The 22,504-nt window shown below is 54.6% G+C and overlaps 2 protein-coding genes across 2 annotated transcripts; both read left to right on the forward strand.

Moving 5' to 3' along the window:
• Positions 1 to 2,125: 2,125 nt before the first annotated feature.
• On the forward strand, positions 2,126 to 5,521 carry LOC309447395 (dehydrogenase/reductase SDR family member 4-like; the record flags this gene model as incomplete). The annotated part of the gene is made up of 8 exons (XM_082067948.1): positions 2,126 to 2,262; positions 2,634 to 2,811; positions 3,506 to 3,607; positions 3,678 to 3,748; positions 3,821 to 3,872; positions 4,571 to 4,705; positions 4,973 to 5,028; positions 5,115 to 5,521. The coding sequence occupies 8 exons, from the start codon at positions 2,126 to 2,128 to the stop codon at positions 5,227 to 5,229; spliced, it is 846 nt and encodes a 281-aa protein (XP_081924074.1). The 3' UTR covers positions 5,230 to 5,521.
• Positions 5,522 to 7,780: 2,259 nt separating this feature from the next.
• Positions 7,781 to 21,925, forward strand: LOC309447223 (uncharacterized protein; the record flags this gene model as incomplete). Its single annotated transcript, XM_082067626.1, has 5 exons — positions 7,781 to 7,825; positions 8,291 to 8,946; positions 11,053 to 11,179; positions 13,786 to 13,892; positions 20,743 to 21,925. 4 exons carry the CDS (start codon positions 7,781 to 7,783, stop codon positions 13,852 to 13,854), a joined length of 897 nt encoding a protein of 298 aa, XP_081923752.1. The 3' UTR covers positions 13,855 to 13,892; positions 20,743 to 21,925.
• Positions 21,926 to 22,504: the final 579 nt, after the last annotated feature.

Consider the following 22,504-nt stretch of genomic DNA (forward strand, 5'->3'; position numbering starts at 1 on the left):
GGAAAGGTGTAGGCTCTGTCTCCTGCCCCAGGGGAGAACAGAATATCTGCTTTACACAAGCTGGTATGTGGGGCTGTTCAGATGGAGGGGGCATGCAAGATCAGTATAAGGAGGAGTTAGTTAAGAGTGCCACTCAGGAATTAAAAAGAAAGCAAGAGAAACAGAAATTGGTACAGAAAAGCAGTGATTGGTATGAAGAAATAAGGCAGAAAGACAAGGGATTAGAATTACCAACAGTAGGGAAAAACCTGTTTATAGATCTTATGGAAAAGATAGCCCGGGAATTAAATGTCACCTCATGCTGGATATGTGGGGGGTCTCAAATGACTGAATACGTTGGACGAACCTCTTGTAATTTAGTGTTGCAGGCAAATTCATCAAATACCTCTATTCCTCCCACTTGGGGGCCAGGTCCACCTCATGGATATTGGTCTCGAAATTGTAGCCTGGTGGAAGAAAATGGTTTTCATGATAGTATGTGCATTTCTGGGTTTACTGTTTGTGCCATGTATGATCCCGTGCTTTATTCGGTTAATACATTCAGTAGTCCAAGGCATGCAAATCTCAGGCATGCCTATAGATCCTGAAATGGCAACAAAAGGAACGGGGTATAAATTAACGATTTTAAAAGATAACACCAAACTGGACCTGCCGCCGCTAGGCAAGTGCTAGCTGACTTTGAAACCAAAGCACGAATCAAGGGGATAAAAAGAAAAAGGGGGAATTGTGAGAACTGCAGTTGTGATTCGTGCTGAGATGTTCAGTGTTTACAGATGTAACCAAATGAGGCACGGGCTCTGAACCTGGAAAAAGGTGGTTAAGCTCTATGTAAAGAGTTATGAAACTTGTTTATGAGGTTATATTGATAGAGGGAACTAACATTTTAAGGGTTAACCAACCACATAATAAGGGCCTACTAATGAACTAACACTTTAAGCCACATAATGAATATCTAGTTTAGAGCTGTATGTAACCAGTTGTGCTAAGAAAGAAACCAGAACCTCATCAAATGCTGAGATCAGAAGTTTTACAGCACCAGCTGTAACCTTGAGGAGACAGGATCGCCAAGATTTACAGCAAAAGGGGGCGCCAGTCTGTTTTCAGTCGACTTGGCAGCTTGGGTCCCAGTCAGTTCAACATAATGAGCCAAAGGTACAAAGTTCACAGCGGCGAAGCTGAAGGAGCTTCATCCACAGACCCCAAAGACCCTCCTCAAAGCCACCAAGTGACCCTGCGCAGGCGAACAGGGAGGGTCAAGGGGGAGACTGGAAATGGTTCTCTGAGACTCATTTTAATGAGAAGCGGGAAAGGTCATGAATACGTACAGGCGTTCCTGGGTCAGTATGAATATGTAACACCTCACTGTATTTCAGCACAGCTCTTGTTGTTCAAAGGGTGCGTGTTGGGCGGAGCGAATCCCCCGCGCACCCAGCGCTGTTTTGCTTATGCTCTAATGAACACGTGTTTAAGGAATACAATTAAGGAATTGGATTAAACGTTTATCCATAGAAAAAGCCTAAGTTAGCTATTTCAATAACCTTTCCGAAACTCGCTGCCTGCCCTCTGCGCGCCCCGGGCTGAGGAAGCGCCGAGCGGAGCCGAGCGGGGCCGAGCGGGGCCGAGCGGGGCCGAGCGGAGCCGAGCGGAGCCGAGCGGGGCCGAGCGGGGCCGAGCGGGGCCGAGCGGGGCCGAGCGGAGCCGAGCGGGGCCGAGCGGGGCCGAGCGGAGCCGAGCGGGGCCGAGCGGGGCCGAGCGGAGCCGAGCGGGGCCGAGCGGGGCCGAAACGAACCGAAGGGACCCGAGCGGACCCGAACTCTTCCGAGAAGAGCCGAACCTACCCGAAGGTGCCCGAACCCCCCAGAAGGGGCCCGATTTGCGCCAGTAGCTCCCAGTTCCCCCCAGTTCCCCCAGCGCCCCCCCTGCAGTGCCCCCCAGTCTCTCCCAGGCCCCCCCAGTCCCTTCCATCCCCCCTAATCCCCCCGTCCCAGGCCCCATGGCCGCCGTACCCCCCAGTCCCCCCACTGCTCCCAGTCGTCCCCCCAGTTCCCTCCCAGTGTCCCCGGGGGAACAAAGTCCGGGCGCCATGTGGGGCAGAGCGGCCGTGGGGAGGCTGTGGGGACGGGGCATGGCGGCCAGGAAGACCCAGGCGTTCGGGAAGGGGACCCAGGCGTTCGGGGGGACCCAGGCGTTCGGGAAGGGAACCCCGGGGTCCGGGCGGCCGCTGGCGGGGAAAGTGGCCTTGGTGACAGCGGCCACGGCCGGGTGAGTGACTCAGATCTGCCCCATAGAGCTGTCCCATAGATTGGCCCCATAGATCCCGCCCCATAGAGCCCCCAGCCCCAGAGAGACCCATAAGTGCCCCATAAGTGACCCCCAAGCGTCCCATAGTGACCTATAAATGCCCCGTAGACACCTCAGCCCCATCTATCCAGCCCCATAGATCACTCACCGTGCCCCATAAGTGCACTCAATGACCCCCAAGGGCCCCATAATGACCCCCAATTGCCCCATAGAGACCCATAAGTGCCCCGTAGACCCCCCAGGCCCACAGCTCCAGCCCCATAGACCCCCAGCCCTATAGACCCCCCAGCCCCACAGCTCCTGCCCACATCTATGCCCCACATCTCCCCCAGGATCGGGCTGGCAGTGTCGCGGGCTCTGGGGGTCGCGGGGGCCTCTGTTGTTCTCAGCTCCCGCCGCGCCCCACACGTGGAGGCTGCTGTGGGGCAGCTGCGGGGGGAGGGGCTGGAGGTCAGCGGGGTCGTGTGCCATGTGGCGCAGCCCCACAGCCGGGAGGCGCTTGTGCAAAAGGTGAGACTTGGGAGGCCCGGACGCCTGGGTCCCCTCTGCCCCATGGGTCCCGGGAACTTATGGGTCATAATTATGGGTCACAGGGGTGGTTATGGGGCACAATGGGGGGACCACGGGGGGAGTTGTGGGTCGCACTCGTGAGTCCCGCATGCCTGGGTCTGCCCTGCCCCACTGTTCCTGGGCAGTTATGGGTCACTATGGGGATCCAGTTATGGGTCACAGGAGGCTTATGGCGCACAATGGGGGGTTCTGTGTCACACTTTTGAGTCCCAGATGCTTGGGTCCCTCCTGCCCCACACATCCTGGGCACTTATGGGTCACAGTTGTGGGTCACAGGGAGGCTATGGGTCACTATGGGATGTGGTTATGGGTCACAGGAGGGTTGCAGGTCACACTTATGGGTCCCGGACGCCTGGGTCCCTTCTGTCCCCCACAGGTCCTGGTCACTTATGGGTCACAGGGGTGGTTATGGGGCACAATGGGGTGGTTAGGTGTCACTGTGGGTCACACGGGTGGTTATGGGTCACACTTGTGGGTCCTAGACACCTGGGTCCTTCCCGGATGCCTGGGTCCCTTCTGTGCCACAAGTCCTGGCCACCTCTGGGATGCCATGGGGGTGGTTACGGGTCCTGGGGCTGGTCATGGGGGGCGGTGGTTTGTCCCACCGGTGGGCGCGGACGCTGGATCCCCGCAGGCCCTCGACACCTACGGGGGCATCGACATCCTGGTGTCCAACGCGGCCGTGAACCCCGCCCTGGGCCCCGCCCTGGACGCCGACGAATCGGTGTGGGAGAAGGTGAGCCCCCCCGAACCGCCCCCCGGCCCCGCCCCACCACACCCTTTGACCTCTGGCCCTGCCGCGGAAGCTCTTCCAGGTCAACGTGACGGCAGCTGCCATGTTGGTGCGGCTGGTGGTGCCGCACATGGAGCGCAGGGGGTGAGTGGCGGGGGCGGGGCTTGGGAGGGGTTGTGGCCACGCCCACAGGGCTAAGCCCCTCCCACCGCGCAGGGGCGGGGCCATCGTGCTGGTGTCGTCGGTGGCGGCGTATTCGGCGTTCCCGGTATGGACTGGTTGGTACCGGCGGACTGGGGGTTGTGCTGGGGAACAGTGGGAAGATATTGGTGTAAACTGGTTTGTACTGGGCTGTGATGGGCCATACTGGGGGATACTGGATCGTATGGGTCTGTACTGGGCTGTGCTGGGCCATACTGGGGGATACTGGATCATATGGGTCTGTACTGGGCTGTGCTGGGCTATACTGGGGGATACTGGATCATATGGGTCTGTACTGGGCTGTGCTGGGCTATACTGGGGGATACTAGATCATATGGGTCTGTACTGGGCTGTGATGGGCTATACTGGGGGATACTAGATCATATGGGTCTGTACTGGGCTGTGCTGGGCTATACTGGTTTACGCTGGGTCATAGTGGGGAGTACGGGGGGATTTTTCTGGGTTACACTGTGGGTTAAACTGGGAGATACTCTGCTGTACTGGTTTATACTGGGTTATACTGGTCTATACCAGGTTGTGAAGGGTCATACTGGGTTATACGGGACTACACTGGGGGACAATGGGGTGTTATTCTGGTTTACACTGGCTACATGGGTTTATAGCTGGTTATACTGGTTCGTGCTGGTTTATACTGGTTTATACTGGTTTCTGCTGGGTTATACTGGGGGATTATTCTGGTTATGCTGCGGGTTATACAGAGTTACACTGGTTCATGCTGGTTCGCGCCGGTTTACACCGGGGCAGGCGCTGGGTCCCTACAGCGTCAGCAAGACGGCGCTGCTGGGGCTGGTGAAGGTTTTGGCCAATGAGCTGCGGCCCCGCGGGATCCGCGTCAACGGCGTCGCGCCCGGATTGGTCCGGACCCGCTTCAGCGCCGCGGTGAGGGGCGGGGCCAGTGGGGGTCAGTGGGGTGGGCACTCAATGGGGGGGCGGAGCCCGGGGGTGTGGCCTGAGAGTGGGAGGGGCTTAAGAGGGCGTGCCCTGGAGTGGGTGGGGATCACATAGGAAGGGGGTGGGGCCCCAGGGGGTGGTGTTGGAGCCAAAGGGGGGGAGGGGCTGGAACCTCGTGGAAGTTCAATGGGGTGGGCGTGGCCTCAGGGGGCGTGGCACATGGGGCGTGGCCATGACCACATCCCTCCCCTGCAGCTGTGGGAGGACGAGCCCACGCTGCAGCGCGTCATGGCCGCCATGGGCATCGACAGGTGAGCGGGGCCCGGACGCCTGGGTCCCCTTCCCCTCCACCCTCCCCTGTTCGTTGACCCGAGTGACCCTGTGACCTCTGACCCAGGCTGGGCACCCCAGAGGACGTGGCCGAGGTCGTAACCTTCCTGTGCTCGCCTGGCGCTGCCTACGTGGTGGGAGAGACCCTGGTGGTGGCCGGGGGGGCGCCCTCCCACCTCTAGGGGGCGCCGGGAGCCCCCGGGGGGCTGGGCCACAGGGAACGTGTGGGGCCTGCAGGGCTGCTGTAGGGGGCGCTGCAGGGGGGAGTTTGGGGTGAACCTCGGGGGTTTGGGGACGTTTTTGTGCATTTGGAGCTCCAATAAAAATGCTGGGGCTGGTGGCTGAACCGAGGGGGCGTTCCGGGCAGTGACGGGACCGTGAGATGAGGGGCCGGTGTCTGCAAGCATTTCTGTGCTCAAAAATCACTTGCTTTGAAAACCCACCATTTTACATATTAAAGAAACCCTAAACTTTTATTTTTTTGGGAAAATCCCTGATTTGTCTCTTTACTCCCAGGAAACACTCCCCACACAAACACCCAAACCTGACCATTTTTGGCCTTTTTTTATCCAAACCCCCTTTTTGCCACGTTCTGCCCAGCCCAGTACTTTTTTACAACCCAATTTTAAAAGCCCCCAGACTTTGGATTTTACCCCCATCCGGGGGTCGGAGGGGATCACCCGGACGCCTGGGTCCCTCCTTGGCAGTGGTGCGCCCCCTTGTGGCTGCCACGTCCCATCTCCACCTCTCCTCTGATTGGCCGCCACCTTCACCCGCCTCCCTCTCCCTCAGCCAATCACAGTGCAAGATCCACTTTTTCCCCTCTCCTGATTAGTCAAGAGCTCGAGCCGGGGGGGGGGAAGACTCAATTCCAGCCCAATTTGCCCTAAAATGCCTCATCCTGGACTTTGAGGTTCTCCAGGATTTCTAGAGGTCTAGAACCTTCTCCGGATGCCTGGGTCCCCTCTTCCTGGATGCCTGGGTCCCTCCCAGACCCTTTAATTCCCCGCCGTGGGCGTCCCGGTTCCCCAGGGACACCCCGTCTGACCGGAGAGCACGTCCTGCAGAACCTCAGCAAACCAAGGGCCCTCAGGTCTGACTGGATCTCATCCCAGCCGTCCTGTCCCAAGGAGCCACCAAGGGCGCAGGGCCAGGCTCTGCACCACGGCACATGGCTGGAGGACACAAGACAGTGGGTGGAATGGGAAAGAGAAGAGGTTCAGTCAGGACACAAGGACAATGTTGACCCCATGAGCTCAGCCAGGAACCCAGAGAGGAGTCACAGTGTCATTTCTTGTGGGTTTTCAAGCTCGGACTGTATCAAGGCTTGAGCACCTTGGTCTGACCCAGTTTGTGACAGGCTGGACTGCAGACTCCTGAGGTCCCTTCACCCTCAGCTCCCTAACGATCCCATGGTGATGTTGGGCCCTGGTTCTGACTGGAGATACTGAGGGACATGAATCCTGTGCTACGGGTGACCGTCTAAACCAACACCTAGACCAGTGAAGAGAGGTTGACACCTCTCTTCTGGGCAAAGACTGAGGAGTCCTGGGCAGGGAAGATTTTGGGGGCATGGGGCTCTGCGTCATTTAATGTCAATGAAAATGAAAGTAAGAAGAACTGAGGACAAAGACAAAGCAAAGCAAGGTGTCAGCACACATTTCAGCTTTTTTAAGTTTGGGGGGAATTTCCTGTTTCTGAAAAGGAAAGTGTTCTCCAGAACTGGAGTGGCTGTAGGACACAGATGTCTTCAGGTCCAGGGACACAGACACCTGGTGCCAGCGCAGATGTCCCGGGACCCCCTGCCCGGCTCCACCTGCACTGCAAGGTGCTCTGGTGTCCTGGGCCCTGTGTGACAGATGGCAATCCCAGGACAGCACCTCAGGGACACGGGGCCCTGCGACGGCGCTGGCTGTTCCTGGTCAGACACCTGATGTCTGCCTGGGACGCTGCAGCACCATGAGCTTCCAGACCACGGGTGGTGCAGAGCGAGCCCGGCTCTGGAGCAGCACTGCGGTTTGCAAGGGGTGCGGGGCTGAGTCCCCCAGCCGCACGGGCCAGCGCTGCAGACTCTACTCAAGGACGTCCCCGTGAACAAACAAACCCGGATCAGTGCAGAATGGACATTAAAAATCAAACATTTTATTCACTTTGCCTTTCTGCTTTGACATTTTTCACTTTGACTACCTGTCTGAATTTTCTCTAATTAACACACATTAGATCTGAAGGCTAAAGGAAAATCACACTCAGTCTTGGCTCCTTAGAGTATTTTCCATGTCACTGATCTCTACACATGTTCCTATGGTTTCAGTCCCTCTCAGCCCCTGGACAGCGAGAGCTCCGTGGACACCGGGGCACATATGACTCAAGCTCTTCATGGTTTGCTCAGCTTTTGCTCCAAACTCAGAATCAGTGGGAACCAGATGGAGCCTCTTGGTCTGAATCCAATTAGACAGAAAGAGACACTAATGAGAGAGGCCCCTTTGGGCAGACTGGGCTGAACTTTGTTCAGCTCCAAGTGGATGTAGAAGAGGTGCTGCAAGGCTGCTCCAGCCCGGGTGACAGCGGGGCCGCTCTGGTCCCTTCACCGTGTGGCCTGGGGACAGAGGAGCGAGGGTGAGACGGGCAGGAGCTCTGGCGACATTTCTAGTCAGGCCGTGCAGCAGACACCCCTGTTGCTATGGAAGCGGGGGCTTTCCAAGGCCGGCCCCGCGCGGCGCAGCCCCTGTCGCTATGGTAACGGGTCCTTCACGGAAGGCGGCGCGCTCTCTGCGGGTGGTCTGGCTGAGCGCCGGGCGGGAGTTCGGCACGGGCGGTGGGTGACGGGCTGGTTTCCCCGGCTCCCGGTGGGCGGCGGGAGCCGTTGGAGGTGCAGGGGCGGCAGCTCTCGGCCCCTGGGTTCCCCGAGCGCGGCTGTCGGGCGAGCTCTGGGGCGCTTCCCGCATCCAGCCCCGGGCCGGGCGGAGCCACGTCGGGCTGGGGCTGGTGGGGCAGAGGAGCCCCCGGGGAGCCGCGGCGGGTCCGCTGCACCGACACTGTCCCGGGAGCGGGACGAGGGGCCGGTCCCGGTGCCGGCACGTCCCCAGCCGGAGCAGCGCTGGCGGCAGCGGAGGGGTCAGGCTGCGGCTGCGGAGCCCCGAGCTCCGCGTCCTGTTCCGAACCTCCGTGCGCTTTGGGGAGCGCGCGGGGCTGTGATGGGAGCGACCCCGCGGTGCCCCGGCCCTCCGCGGGCCTCTCGGGCAGGGCCTCGGGAGAGGTGCGGGAGACCCGCGGGCAGCAGGAGGAGATGCTGCGGTGGGACAAGGAGCAGCGGAGGCTCGGCTGCTGTGGCAGCGGCAGCAGAAGGAGCAGCGGGCAGAGCTGCTGCGGCAGCACCGGGACGCAGGGCCGGAGCGGGCAGAGCTGCTGTGTCAGCACCGGGACGCAGAGCCGGAGCGGGCAGAGCTGCTGCGTCAGCACCAGGACGCAGGGCCAGAGCGGGCAGAGCTGCTGCGGCAGCACCGGGACGCAGAGCCGGAGCGGGCAGAGCTGCTGCGTCAGCACCAGGACGCAGGTCCGGAGCGGGCAGAGCTGCTGCGGCAGCACCAGGACGCAGGTCCGGAGCGGGCAGAGCTGCTGCGGCAGCACCGGGACGCAGGGCCGGAGCGGGCAGAGCTGCTGCGGCAGCACCGGGACGCAGAGCCGGAGCGGGCAGAGCTGCTGTGTCAGCACCGGGACGCAGAGCCGGAGCGGGCGGAGCTGCTGTGGCAGCACCAGGACGCAGGGCCGGAGCGGGCGGAGCTGCTGTGGCAGCACCGGGATGCAGAGCCGGAGCGGGCGGAGCTGCGGGCGCAGCGCCAGCAGCACTTGAGTGTGCTGGAGCAGCAGCAGCAGCTGCAGCGGCTGCGGGAGCTGCAGAGGTGGGAGTGGCACGAGCGGCACATGCGTGGGGCCGGTACCCCAGGTCTGGGCAAAGGAACCAGGGAATGGTTTGGGGAGGTGTTTAAAGGAGAAAATCAGAGTCCAGAAGCGCTGGGTTGCGGGCAGCTGAGCGGCTCTTGGAATGGGGGTTTGCTTTGTAGGTGGACACAAAGATCTGGCTGGAGACATCATGTCAGGGTGGATGTGTTGTGCCTTGAAAAGGGCTGAACCCCGCATTTTCTCTCCTCCAGATCTCTTCTATTCAGGTCAATGAGTCACTGACATAGTCTGGGTCAATGAGAAATCCAGTTTTGGAGAAGCGCGTAACCCCCGGATGTGTCCGTCCCAGATGCAGATGCTGGTCAGTGGGATGCCCCATGACAGACCAGCTCCTGGGACCTGGTTGCGCACACAGTCACGTGCGTCCACACACACGTATGTGTACACATACACACACACGCATGTGCACACACACGTACCCCTCTGCAGACATTCTCATAGAATCATAGAATCCCAGGCTGGAAGGGACAAGGATCACCTGGTCCAACCTTTCCTGGCACAAGCCCAGTCTAGACAAGCTGGCCCAGTGCCCTGTCCAGCTGAATCCTAAAATTGTCCGATTTTAGGGAATTCACCACTTCCCTGGGGAGATTATTCCAATGGTTGATTGTTCTCATGGTGAAAAATTTCCTTCTTGTGTCCAGTCAGGATCTCCCAGGGAGTAACTTGTACCCATTGCCCCTCATCTTTTCCCTGGGACTCCCTGTACAAAGGGCGTGTCCGTCTTTGTAGTCACCCTGTAAACACTGGAACATGGTGCTGAGGTCCCTGAGCCGCCTTTTCTCCAGGCTGAACAAGTCCGGTTCTCTCAGCCTTTGCTTGCATGGTGGCTTCCCAGGCCTTTGATCATCTTTGTGGCCCTTCTCTGGACCCTCTCCAGCCTGTCCACATCTGGTTTGGCTGAAAGTGACTTAATTTTCTTCATATGGCTATATAATTATGACTGCAGTAATCTGAGGTAATGAGGGAAACAATGATTTGGGGAGGACAGGACACTTTTTGTAGCCATCACATGTTTTGCAACATGGTGTTTGTGGGTCCCTGACAAGGCAATCACAGAGGTGGTTGCTGGGGTTCTATAATGGAAATGCCTTTGTTCTGGTATTGAAACCCAAATCGCCCTGTAACGGTCTTAGACTAGTGAATGTGGAAGTGTTGGTTTGCCCCAGCAGGCAGAGCCTCTGCTACCCAGTGGTGCTGTGTGACTGCTGTGTCACCTCTGTCACTGAGTGCAAGGACAGTGCAAATCCCCAGTGCTTTGGAAAGCTTCCCTGGTCTCTGCTGACGTTCAGTAGCTGTCTCACGTGTACCCTGAAAATACACATTGCAGCAGGACAAGCAGATCTCAGGAAGGTCTGGCCCTGTGGGCTGGACATCTCCAGCCCTGGCTCAGCCAGGTGATGCAATAGCGCAGCCTCCCAATGTCATGGTGTGATTGCAGGATGGGTCCCAGGCTGTCCCAGGGTCCCCTGGCCGCGGACACCACAACCTCTCTTGCCACGTCTCTGGCTGCCCTCACTGCTCGCCATGCTCTGCACTGCAGAGACAAAGCAGACACAGACATTGTCGTCTCGTCCCATTCGACGGCTGCAGCTGAGACAGGTGAAGGCCTGAGACTCCTCCTTCCCTGCCATAGTTCAGCATCAGCCATGAGCTCCATTGTGCACATTGGGATTTGCATCCCCAGGCCTTGGACAAATCCAGTGGTGGGGAATCCACAACTGCTCTGGGCAACCTGCTCCAGGGTCTCACCATCCTCATTAAAAAACATTGTTCTTTTATCAAGAGCTTTGGTATTCTCGGGTAAGGCAGGATTTGCATGGTACAAGACGAGGATGTCACCAATGGGTAATTGAGATCCCTTAGAGAACCACTGTCAAAGATATTGGCAAAAGTGGTTTTAATATGATGTTGTAAAAGCGCAACTTAACAAAGTTTGATAGCAAGTTCACTCTATTACTGTACAACATAATAATATGAATAGTGATTGAAAACTCTTACAGCACAAATCAAAGTACCAAGACACTCTTCTGCTCTTTTGTCAGGCTTTATCAGCATCTCTCAGCATGGACAGAGCCCAGGTGGGGACTTGGGGACCTCATGGCCCATGGGGCCCCATCATGGCCCAGTTCACCAGCCCTGGACCCAAGTACTCAGTCCAAGGAACAACAGGTAAAACAAGGATCAGAGTAGTGTGTTGAGCACACCTGTGGTAAAATCAGCTACAAACTCTTTTCCCTTTTCCCCCCCTCTCACAGAAGCCCCCTGCTCAGAATCACAGAATCCCAGAATGTGAGGGGTTGGAAGGACCCTGGAAAGCTCATCCAGTGCAATCCCCCCATGGAGCAGGAACACCCAGATGAGGTTACACAGGAAGGTGTCCAGGCGGGTTGGAATGTCTGCAGAGAAGGAGACTCCACAACCTCCCTGGGCAGCCTGGGCCAGGCTCTGGCAGCCTCACTGGGAACAAGCTTCTTCTCATATCTAAGTGGAACCTCCTGTGTTCCAGTTTGCACCCATTGCCCCTTGTCCTGTCACTGGTTGTCACCAAGAAGAGCCTGGCTCCATCCTCATGGCACTCACCCTTTCCATCTTGATCCCCAGGAATGAGTCACCCCTCGGTCTCCTCTTGTCCAGCTCCAGAGCCCCAGCTCCCTCAGCCTTTCCTCACACGGGAGATGCTCCACTCCCTGCAGCATCTTGGTGGCTGCGCTGGACTCTCTCCAGCAGTTCCCTGTCCTGCTGGAACTGAGGGGCCACAGCTGGACACAATATTCCAGGTGTGGTCTCCCCAGGGCAGAGCAGAGGGGCAGGAGAACCTCTCTGACCTACTGACCACCCCCTTCTAATCCACCCCAGGTACCATTGGCTTCCTGGCCACAAGGGCCCAGTGCTGGCTCATGGTCACCCTGCTGTCCCCAGGACTCCCAGGTCCCTTTCCCCTACACTGCTCTCTAATAGCTCATTCCCCAACTTACACTGGAACCTGGGGTTGTTCCTGCCCAGATTCAAGACTCTACATTTTCCCTTGTTATATTCCATTCAATTTTTCCCCGCCCAACTCTCCAGCCTGTCCAGGTCTCTGATGGCAGCACAGCTTCCAGTGCCACCACTCCTCCCAGCTTGGTGTCATCAGCAAACTTGCTGACAGTCACTCTGTTCCCTCATCCAAATCATTGATGAATATATTGAATAACACTGGCCCCAGCACTGCCCCCTGAGGCACTGCACTGGATCCAGGCCTCAACTGGACTCTGCCCCATTGACCACGACTCTCTGGCTTCTTCCCTTCAGCCAGTTCGCAGTCACCTCACTACCCGGTCACCCAGTCCACAGTTCCTCGGTTTAGCTGCTCCTAAAACCTTTCCACACAAACCCAATACATGTAAGGTTTGGGGTTTTTTTTTGTTTTTTTTTGTTTTTTCAAATTTTTTATTTCTCCATAACTATTACTGGAGCCAGACTTTCAGGAGGTCCAGTTTGTTTTTAAGATTATTTAGCAATGCAGTTGCAGAAGCATTTATGCTTACAGATTTAGTTTGTCACTACAAGGCACTGTACAGCTTGCCTTTGTTTCTCTTAGAGGAAGAAGGACAGCAATTTTGTGAGCTCAACAGCTCAGTCTCCTGCAGTTCCAAAGGAGCTTTGAAATGCAGTTGGCCTGCGGGTGGCTTTTCACTTGCTGTTCTTCGTAGGTTACCTGAACCACAACCACGTCAAAGCCCTTGTTTACATGTCAAGGGACAAGATCTCCTGCAGAAAGCAGCTGCACCAGGTCCTTGATATCGCGTGGAGCCTCCATGGCCAGGAATGGGAAGTACGTGGCTCCAGCCTCTCCCATTGGTGGACTTCCCGAGATAAACACTGAGATCATGCCGGGACCAAGTGAGTAACATTTCTCCAGCTGTTTGTTCAGGCAAGACAAGGGTGTTTTCACCTTTCCCTGCGACAGTGCCACAAAAGATTGGTGGGTACAAGAGGCTCAGCTCACCACTTCAATGAGCTGTAGATGTTTTCTGGCAGCTTGCACTTCTGCAGCTGTTAAGGAGAGCAGGTCTTGTTGAAATTGCCTCCTTGGCTTGTGGAAAAAGGCCACAACTTGACTGCTTTTGTGCTGTTGTTCTCTGTCCTAGGCGATTACTGCCCGGAGAAGTCCAACAGACACATCCTTAAGTGCCGTCCTGTGCAGTCCACGTCCTTCCGGCACAGGGCATCAAAACCGACCTCCCTTCAGGTTTTTGACCACAGGTAGATGTGCACCCTTGCAGCTCAAGTGTCCTCTAGTGACAATCTGCTGCTCAGCTTCTTAACCACGGCCAGTTCAAAGCCTCCACTGCAGGGCATGGCTGTTTCCTGACAAGCTTCCCTCATGTGCAGTAGAGGCCAGTGGAGAGTGCACCTGGTTGGCTGCAACTCCCTTGGCAGGTGCTTGCGCTCATCTCTCAGCCCCAGGGTCTGATCCCTGCCCTTCCCCCCACCCAAGCTGTGCTGCTGGCTCTGAGGAAATAGGGGTACAGAGCGTGGATGGTTTTACCAGAGCTGTGAAGTTCCAGTGAACCCCTCAGGGATTTTTTCTTCCTGGTTCTTGCAGTTCCAGCACAAACTCATCTCATCCCACAGAAGCACTGAGAGCTCAGTTTCGGAGCTGCCAACAGTGCCCCAGCGTGGCAGAAGGTGGAAGGATTGGGAAAGGGGGTAGACATCCTTCCTGCTCCTCTGAGCAGGCTTTGCAGGGTGCCTGTCTCTCCTCCAGAGGTTTCTTCCCATTCCTCTTGCAGGTGCGGGCACCTACATGTTGCCACAGCACAGTGCCCACAGCTGCCGGCCTGTGCGATCCCATGAAGTAGAAGAGTCAGCGGATCGCTACGGTGCTGATCTTGCCAAGGTGAGCTCTGCTTCTCTGCCTTTTTGTAACAGCAGCTGAAGCTCCTCTGCTCTCCTCATGGCAGAAGAGCTGCGAAGCCTGTGGGATCCTTTCTTAGCATATCCTTGGCTGCAGGAGCAGAACCAAAGAGTGCACGTGCATGCTGGCAGGGCCACAGGATTCTCCTGCCATTCCAGCAGGAGAGGGGAGTCTCTGCCTCCACCACCACCCCTTGCTTTCTAACAGTTACAGTTTTGCTGATGCAGTGCTCATCAGCTCCTGTGGGAATCTCCTTCCTGCTCTGGGATAAGCTTCATCTCTGCTTCTAGTCCTTGTGGGTTGAATTCACTTTGTCCCTGTGGAGAGCTGGTAGTGGAGATGAAGGTGGAGGAAAAAATCCTCAGAGCAATCCCTGGAACATATTTCAGGCAGAAAAACAAACCCCTTCTTACACATATCTGCTCTGAGCTCCTTAGTATCAGGATTTCACATCCAGGGGCCATAAAAACACACAAACTGAAAAATGGCTGCCCATGCCTCCACCAACTTGAAATAGAAGGGCTGTGGGATTTCCAAATCTTTTACATTCCTGCAGAATTTAAAAACCCTTGGGGAATACCCAGTGATGATCACAACCCCTCAGGGTTAGCCCCTTGACAACCTGGCAGTGTGAAGAGCCAGCGAGAACTGATGGGAATGGCCCCAAGGGATCTGCTCTGGGAGGTCACAGCTGCTGCAAGGCAGAACTGTTGCAATTAAATGTTGACATCTACCATCACACATTCAGAGAATCATTTTGGTTGGAAGAGACCCTCAAGATCATTGAGTCCAACCATAACCTAACTCTAGTACTAACCCATGTCCCTGAGAACCTCATCTAAACCTCTTTTAAGCCCCTCCAGGGATGGTGACTCCACCACTGCCCTGGGCAGCCTCTTCAAATGCCCGACAACCCTTTCTGTGAAAAAAATTGTTGCTAATATCCAATCTAAACCTCCCCTGGCACAACTTGAGGCCATTTCCTCTTGTCCTATCACTTGCTACCTGGGAGAAGAGACCAACACTCTCCATGCTCCAACCTCCTTTCAAGTAGTTGTAAAGAGCGAGAAGGTCTCCTCTCAGCCTCCTGTTCTCCAGGCTGACCCCCGCAGGTCCCTCAGCCACTCCCATCACACTTGTGCTTCGGCCCCTTCCCCAGCTCTGTTCCCTCCTCTGAACTTACTCCAGCACCTCAAGGCCTTTCTTGGCATGAGGGGCCCAAAACTGACTCCAGGATTTGAGGTGCGGCCTCCCCAGCGCTGAGTACAAGGGACAATCACTGCCCTGCTGGCTACACTATTCCTGATACAAGCCAGGATGCTCTTGGCCTTTTTGGCCACCTGGGCACACACTGGCTCATGTTCAGCTGCTGTCACCAACACCCCCAGATCCTTTTCTGCCAGGCAGCTTTCCAGCTGCTCTTCCCTGAGCCCGTAGCGCTGCCTGGGGTTGTTGTGACCCAAGTGCAGGACCTGTCACTTGGCCTTGTTGAACCTCAGACAATTGGCCTCAGCCCAGCAATCCAGCTGGTCCAGACCCCTCTGTATGGCCTTCCCACCCTCCAGCAGATCAACACTCCCACCCAACTTGTGTCATCTGCAAACTTACTGATGGCGCACTCGATCCCCTCCTCCAGATCACTGATAAAGAGATTAAACAGAACTGGCCCCAGTACTGAGCCCTGGGAACACCACTCATGACAAGCCCCCAACTGGATGTGTCTCTGTTCACCACAACTCTTTGGGCCCGGCCCTCCAGCCAGTTCTTTATCCATCACAGATACACCATCCAGGCCGTGAGCTGCAGCTTCTCCAGGAGATGCTGTTGGATGCGGTGTCAAAGGTTTTACTGAAGTCTAAGTGCACAACACCCACAGCCTTTCTGTCATCTACTGCGTGAGTCACCTTGTCATAGACGGAGATCAGCTCGGTCAAGCAGGACCTGCCTTTCATAAACCCAGGTTGACTGGTCCTAATGGCTTGGTTGTCCTGTGTGTGCCATCAAGATGATCAGTTCCATGACCATCCCCAGCACCGAGGTCAGACTGGCAGGCCTGTAGTTCCCCAGATACTCTTTCTGGCCATTCTTGTAGATGGGCATTAGATTTGCCAACCTCCAGTCAACTGGGACCTCCCCAGTTTACCAGGATTGCTGATGGATAATTGAAGGTGGCTCAGTGGCTTGCAAGGCTGATTGATAGGGCTTTAAACTAGATTGGAAGGGCGAAGTGGGCTGGTACCAGGCAGGTCACTGCTGAGCAGCGGGATGGACACCAAAGCTCGAGGAGGTGCTTTACAGCTAGATTCCTCAGACTGTGCCATGAGGTGAAGGGCACAGACAGCCATACTTGAAGTACTTGTACACTAATGCATGCAACATGAGGAACAAGCAAGATGAACTAGAAGCCTTGGCCTGGTCCCAGAGGTGTGATGTAGTTTGCATTAGTGAAACTTGGTGGGATGAATCCTGGAACTGGTGTGCCATGATGGATGCTACAGGCTATTCAGAAGGGATAGGCAGGCAGGAGGTGCAGGAGGTTGGCACTGTATGTTGTGGAGGGGCTGGAGCTGGCAGTTGGTGATGGCAAAGTTGAGAACCTCTGGGTAAGGATTAAGGGTCAGACAAATAAAGCAGATGTCATCATGGGTGTCTGCTACAGGCCATCCAGCCAGGATGATGACACTACTGAGTTATTCTTTAAGGAACTAAGTGAAGCCTCCAGATCATTTGCCCTTGACCTTACGGAGGACTTCAACTTGCCAGATGTCAACTGAGAATATCACACAGCTGGCACCAGCAGGTCCAGAAGATTCCTGAAGCATCTGGACAAAAACTTCTTGATACAGGTACTAAGGGAATCAACCAGGAAAGGTACCTTCCTAGATTTAAATGTCACTAGCAGAGAGGGTCTCGTGGGAGAAGCAGTGACCTGTGGCTCCCTTGGCCACAGCAACCATAAGGCTTTACGTTTAAAATATTTGCTAATAGGAGGAAAACTTCCAGCAAGACCTTAACACTAGGTATGAGGAGAGCAGATGTCAGGCTGCTCAGAGAACTTCCCTGGGAAGAAGCTTTTGAAGGTGTTGGGGTCCATCAGTGTTGGTCGTTTTTTAAGTAACACCATTTCAAAATGCCAAAAGTCTAGCAGGTGAGGTAAAAAGCCAGCTTGGTTGAGCAGGGATCTTCTAGAAATGCAGTGAAAAAAGAAATTACATGGTCAGTGGATGCAAGGTCAGACAACATGAGAGGACTACAGAGATGCTGCTCGCCATTGTAGGGAGGAAATTCGCACTGCCGAAGCTCAATTAGAATTGAAGCTGGCCAATACTGTAAAGGACAATTAAAAAAAAAGATTTTAAAAATAAAAGCAATGTCTTTTAATGGCAAAAGGCAAAACAGAAATAGCATTGGCCCATTACTTGATGAGCATGGTCACCTTATTGACAGGGATGCAGACAAAGCTGAGATATTTAATGCTTTCTTCGCCTCAGTCTTCAACACCGATTATGTACTTGGGGGCCCCCCTAATCCTGGGCTGGAAAATCCCAATCAATCCAGAACATGTATGGGATCTGCTACTCCAGCTGGATCCCTACAAGTCTATGGGGCCTGATGGGATTCGTCCAAGGGTGCTTGAACTGCTGGTTGACATCATAGCAAGAGCTCTCTCCGTGATTTTTCAATTCTCTTGGGAATCCGGAGAGGTTCTGGAAGACTGGAAGCTAGCAAACGATGTCCCAGTCTACAAGAAAGGCGACAGGGTTGACCCTGGCAACTACAGGCCCATCAGCCTCACTTCTGTGCCTGGCAAAATCACAGAGAAGATTATTCTGGGAGTTATTGAAAAACACATGAATGACAACGCAGTCATTGTTCCCCGTCAGCACAGTTTCATGAGGGGAAAGTCCTCCCTGGCCAACCTGATTTCTTTCTGTGACAAGGTTGCCCACCAATTGACCAAGGGAAGCCTGTCAATGTGATCTTTTTGGGTTTCAGTACAGCCTTTGATAGTGTCTCTCACAGGATCCTCCTGGACAAGATGTCCCGCACACAGCTGGATAAACACACAGCGTATTGGGTGAGCAACTGGCTGACGGGCCAGGCTCAGAGGGTTCTAGTAAATGGGGTTCTGTTGGGCTGGTGACCAGTCACTAACAGGTTCCACAGGGATCCATCTTAACACCAGCACTCTCCAATGTCTTTATGAATGACTTAGACTCAGGACTTGAGGGATTGCTTAGTAAGTTCGCTGATGACACAAAACTGGGGGGAGCTGTTGACACTCTCAAGGGCAGAGAAACCCTGCAGAGAGATCTGGAAAAACTGGAGAACTGGGCAATCACCAACCACAAGAAGTTCAAGATGAGCAAGTGCTGGATTTTGCATCTAGGACACATGCATCTGAGGAGCCCCGCACCGCTGAGGCCCCAGAGGAAGGCAGGACAATGGAGGAGTTTGCCTGGGCTGATGAGGACTGGGTTAAGGAACAATTAGGCAATCTGGACATCCATAAATCCGTGGGTCCAGATGGGATGCATCCGCGGGTGCTGAGGGAGCTGGCTGAAGTCATTGCTGGGCCGCTCTCCATCATCTTTGCCAAGTCTTGGGAAACGGAAGAGGTGCCCGAGGATTGGAGGAAAGCAAATGTCACTGCAGTCTTCAAAAAGGGCAAGAAGGAGGACCTGGGTAATTATAGACTGGTCAGCCTCACCTCCAGCCCTGGGAAACTGATGGAACGACTTATCCTTGGTGCCATCTCAAGGCATATCAGGGATAAGAGGGTCATTAGGGGCAGTCAGCATGGCTTTACCAAGGGAAGTCGTGCTTGACCAACCTCATTGACTTTTACGAGGACATAACAAGATGGATGGATGATGGCAGAGCGGTGGACGTGATCTACCTTGACTTGAGTGAGGCATTTGACACAGTCCCCACAGCATCCTCACAGCTGAACTGAGGGAGTGCGGGCTGGATGAGCGGGGAGTGAGGTGACTGCGAACTGGCTGAAGGGAAGAAGCCAGAGAGTCGTGGTCAATGGGGCAGAGTCCAGTTGAGGCCTGGATCCAGTGCAGTGCCTCAGGGGGCAGTGCTGGGACCAGTATTATTCAATATATTCATCAACGACTTGGATGAGGGAACAGAGTGACTGTCAGCAAGTTTGCTGATGACACCAAGCTGGGAGGAGTGGCTGACACTGGAAGCTGTGCTGCCATCAGAGACCTGGACAGGCTGGAGAGCTGGGCAGGGAAAAATTTAATGAATTATAACAAGGGAAAGTGTAGAGTCTTGAATCTGGGCAGGAACAACCCCAGGTTCCAGTATAAGTTGGGGAATGACCTATTAGAGAGCAGTGTAGGGGAAAGGGACCTGGGGGTCCTGGGGACAGCAGGGTGACCATGAGCCAGCACTGGGCCCTTGTGGCCAGGAAGCCAATGGTACCTGGGGTGGGTTAGAAGGGGGTGGTCAGTAGGTCAGAGAGGTTCTCCTGCCCCTCTGCTCTGCCCTGGGGAGACCACACCTGGAATATTGTGTCCAGTTGTGGCCCCTCAGTTCCAGCAGGACAGGGAACTGCTGGAGAGAGTCCAGCGCAGCCACCAAGATGCTGCAGGGAGTGGAGCATCTCCCGTGTGAGGAAAGGCTGAGGGAGCTGGGGCTCTGGAGCCGGACAAGAGGAGACTGAGGGGGGACTCATTGCTGGGGATCAAGATGGAAAGGGGGAGTGTCAGGAGGATGGAGCCAGGCTCTTCTGGGTGACAACCAATTATAGGTCAAGGGGTAATGGGTACAAACTGGAACACAAAAGTTCCACTTAAATCTGAGAAGAAACTTGTTCCTGGTGAGGGTGGCAGAGCCTGGCCCAGGCTGCCCAGGGAGGTTGTGGAGTCTCCTTCTCTGCAGACATTCCAACCCGCCTGGACACCTTCCTGTGTAACCTCATCTGGGTGTTCCTGCTCCATGGGGGGATTGCACTGGATGAGCTTTCCAGGGCCCTTCCAACCCCTGACATCCTGTGATTCTGTAATTCTGTGTGTGACACAGCAACCCTGGCTGTACAGGCAGACGGGGGGAAAAGATGGTGGAAAGCAGCTCTGCGGAGAGGGATCTGGGGGTCCTGGTCAAAGGCAAGTTGAACATGAGCCCCCAGTGTCCCTGGAGCCAAGAGGGCCCCGTGTCCCGGTGCACCCAGCACAGCACGGCCAGCCGGGCAGGGGGGATCGTCCCGCTCTGCTCTGCGCTGGGGCGGCCTCACCTGCAGCATCCACTGTGTGCAGGGCTGGGGACACAGGAGAAAAGGAGATAAAGCTGCTGGAGAGTGTCCAGAGGAGGGACAGCAAGTTGGGGAAGGTTTGGAGGGGAAGCCGGATGAGCAGCGGCTGCAGTCCCTGGGTTTGCTCAGCTGGAGCAGAGCAGCCTGAGGGCAGAGCTCATGGGCTGCAGGTTCCTCAGCAGGAGCAGGAGGGGCAGGGTGAGCTCTGCTCTGTGACAGTGACAGAGCCCAGGGAACGGCAGGAGATGAGCCAGGGAGGGGCAGTGGGACATGAGGAAAAGGTTCTTCCCCCAGAGGTGCTGGACACTGAACAGGCTCCCCAGGGAGGTGTCACGGCCCCAACCTGACAGTGTTCAAGGAGAGACTGGACACCGTCCTCAGACACACGGGGTGACCTGTGGGGTGTCCTGTGCAGGGACAGCAGTTGGAACTGATGATCCGTGTGGGTCCTTCCAGCTCAGGACATTCTATGAATCTGTTATTCTAGGATTGCCCTGGGGCAGCTTCTGTGGGGTGTCCAGTGCACACGGGCACAGCCCAGCCCCTGCTCTGACGGTCCTGCAGGTCTCTGGCAGGAGCTCTGGCTGTGAGAGGACACTGCTGTGTACCCCACACTGCACACCCACGCTGTCAGCTGTTCACTGGTGTTTAGATCTGTGGGTCACTTTATTGGGCATGTTCTTGAGGAAGACTTTGGCAGAAGACATAAACCTTCATGTACTGCCCCGCGATCACCTTTCTTTATGGAAAGACTGTTCTGAGGCCAGCTCTGTCACAGAAGTGCCCATTGCCTGTTTTTGCCCAAGGACCTGGCAGTACTTGGTGGGTAATGCTGAAGGATGGAGAAGTTTGATGCGTACCTCGAGGGGATTTGATTTTAGGTGAGAATACTCAATATTGAACTACATGATGTTAATTGCTAGGTGATGCTATGTGCTGTACTAACAGTGTTCAATAAGTGTCTTTCAGGTCAATGCAGTGGTGATGAAACCAGAGCTGCTTCAACAAGTGGTGCCTGACAACTTATTTTAAGTTGATTTCTTTGACCCACAAACTGTGGGCATGAGCTGCACTAGATATACCATTTTTCCTGCCCTGGGAGACTGTTGTGATAAATGAAATTTAAAGGAATTAACTAAATGAACTTAATGAACATTTAAAAAGGATGGCCCAGGGACTAAGAGAATGATGAATTACATCTGTATGTATATGTATATATGTACATATGTATATATATAGTAGTAGTATTTAACTAGAATGTATTGATAAGGCCTAAGTATGCCATAATGGTATGGAATAAGGGGTGGAATGTGCTGGTTTGACTGAAAATGGGATAATTTTCTTCATTAAGTTAGAAACTTTTCTTTTCCGTAGCTAGCACGGTCATTATTTGGACTTTGTGTTCCATCCCATTAGCATGGTGCCTCATATTTAAGAAAAGTCAGGACCTCCCGGGTTGCTGACTCTCTTGCTGTCTCAGGCATCCCCACTCTTGCCTACTCCTGCTGTCAAGGCTGGTCTGGGACGTTTAGTTTGGCTTTTGCTCTTCTGCAGAGGCCTCCGGGCCTTTCTGCCTTTTCCCTTTATTTTCTCGCTGTGGTATCGGCTTTAGGACCAGCTCCTCTTTCCTAGGACTGGCTGCTCAGCGTGTTCGTGAGGAACTGCCTTGAGTATCTTTTATTTCTATTTTATACACATATTTACTTGTAGCATATTTGTATTTTGTGATTTTATTAAACTGTGTTTATCTCAATCCAACATTCTCCCTTCCCTTTCAATTTTCTCCCTGTTGCGGGGTGGGGAGGCGAGGGGGTGAGTGAGCAGCTATTGTGGTTGTGTTGCTAGTGCGGGTTAAACCACAACAGAGGTCACAATGTGAGAATGAGCTTATTGCTCCAAATCCATAGATCGAAAGACTCTTTTTGATCCTGTTCTTGACACCAGGTTTAGAGGAAAAGCCAGGCAGTGCAGTGAAAAATCAAATTTTATTACAGAGGGGGTGTAACAAACTCACTCAGACACTCTTTACAATGCTCTGACAGTGAAACACTGCAGGTTCATCCCTCAGATATAGTGGGACAAAGCTAAACACTTGTGTAAGGAGAAATAACAACCACAGAAATAACACAGTGAACAAGCAAAGTTCAGGGCTAGTAAAGAACACATCAGGAATCATTTGTGGAGAAAGACTGGAACTTTAGCTTTTAAAAAATGTCTATGAAATGTTTTTCTCAGAGCATCTTTGAGCTCCTGGTTCCTCATGCTCCTGGTGCAGAAAAGCATATCAGCCTCTGTACTCACAGTGATAAGGAACTGAGATGGCAAA

Source organism: Streptopelia decaocto, assembly GCF_964273445.1.
Source record: "Streptopelia decaocto genome assembly, chromosome: 17".
Taxonomy (NCBI): domain Eukaryota; kingdom Metazoa; phylum Chordata; class Aves; order Columbiformes; family Columbidae; genus Streptopelia; species Streptopelia decaocto.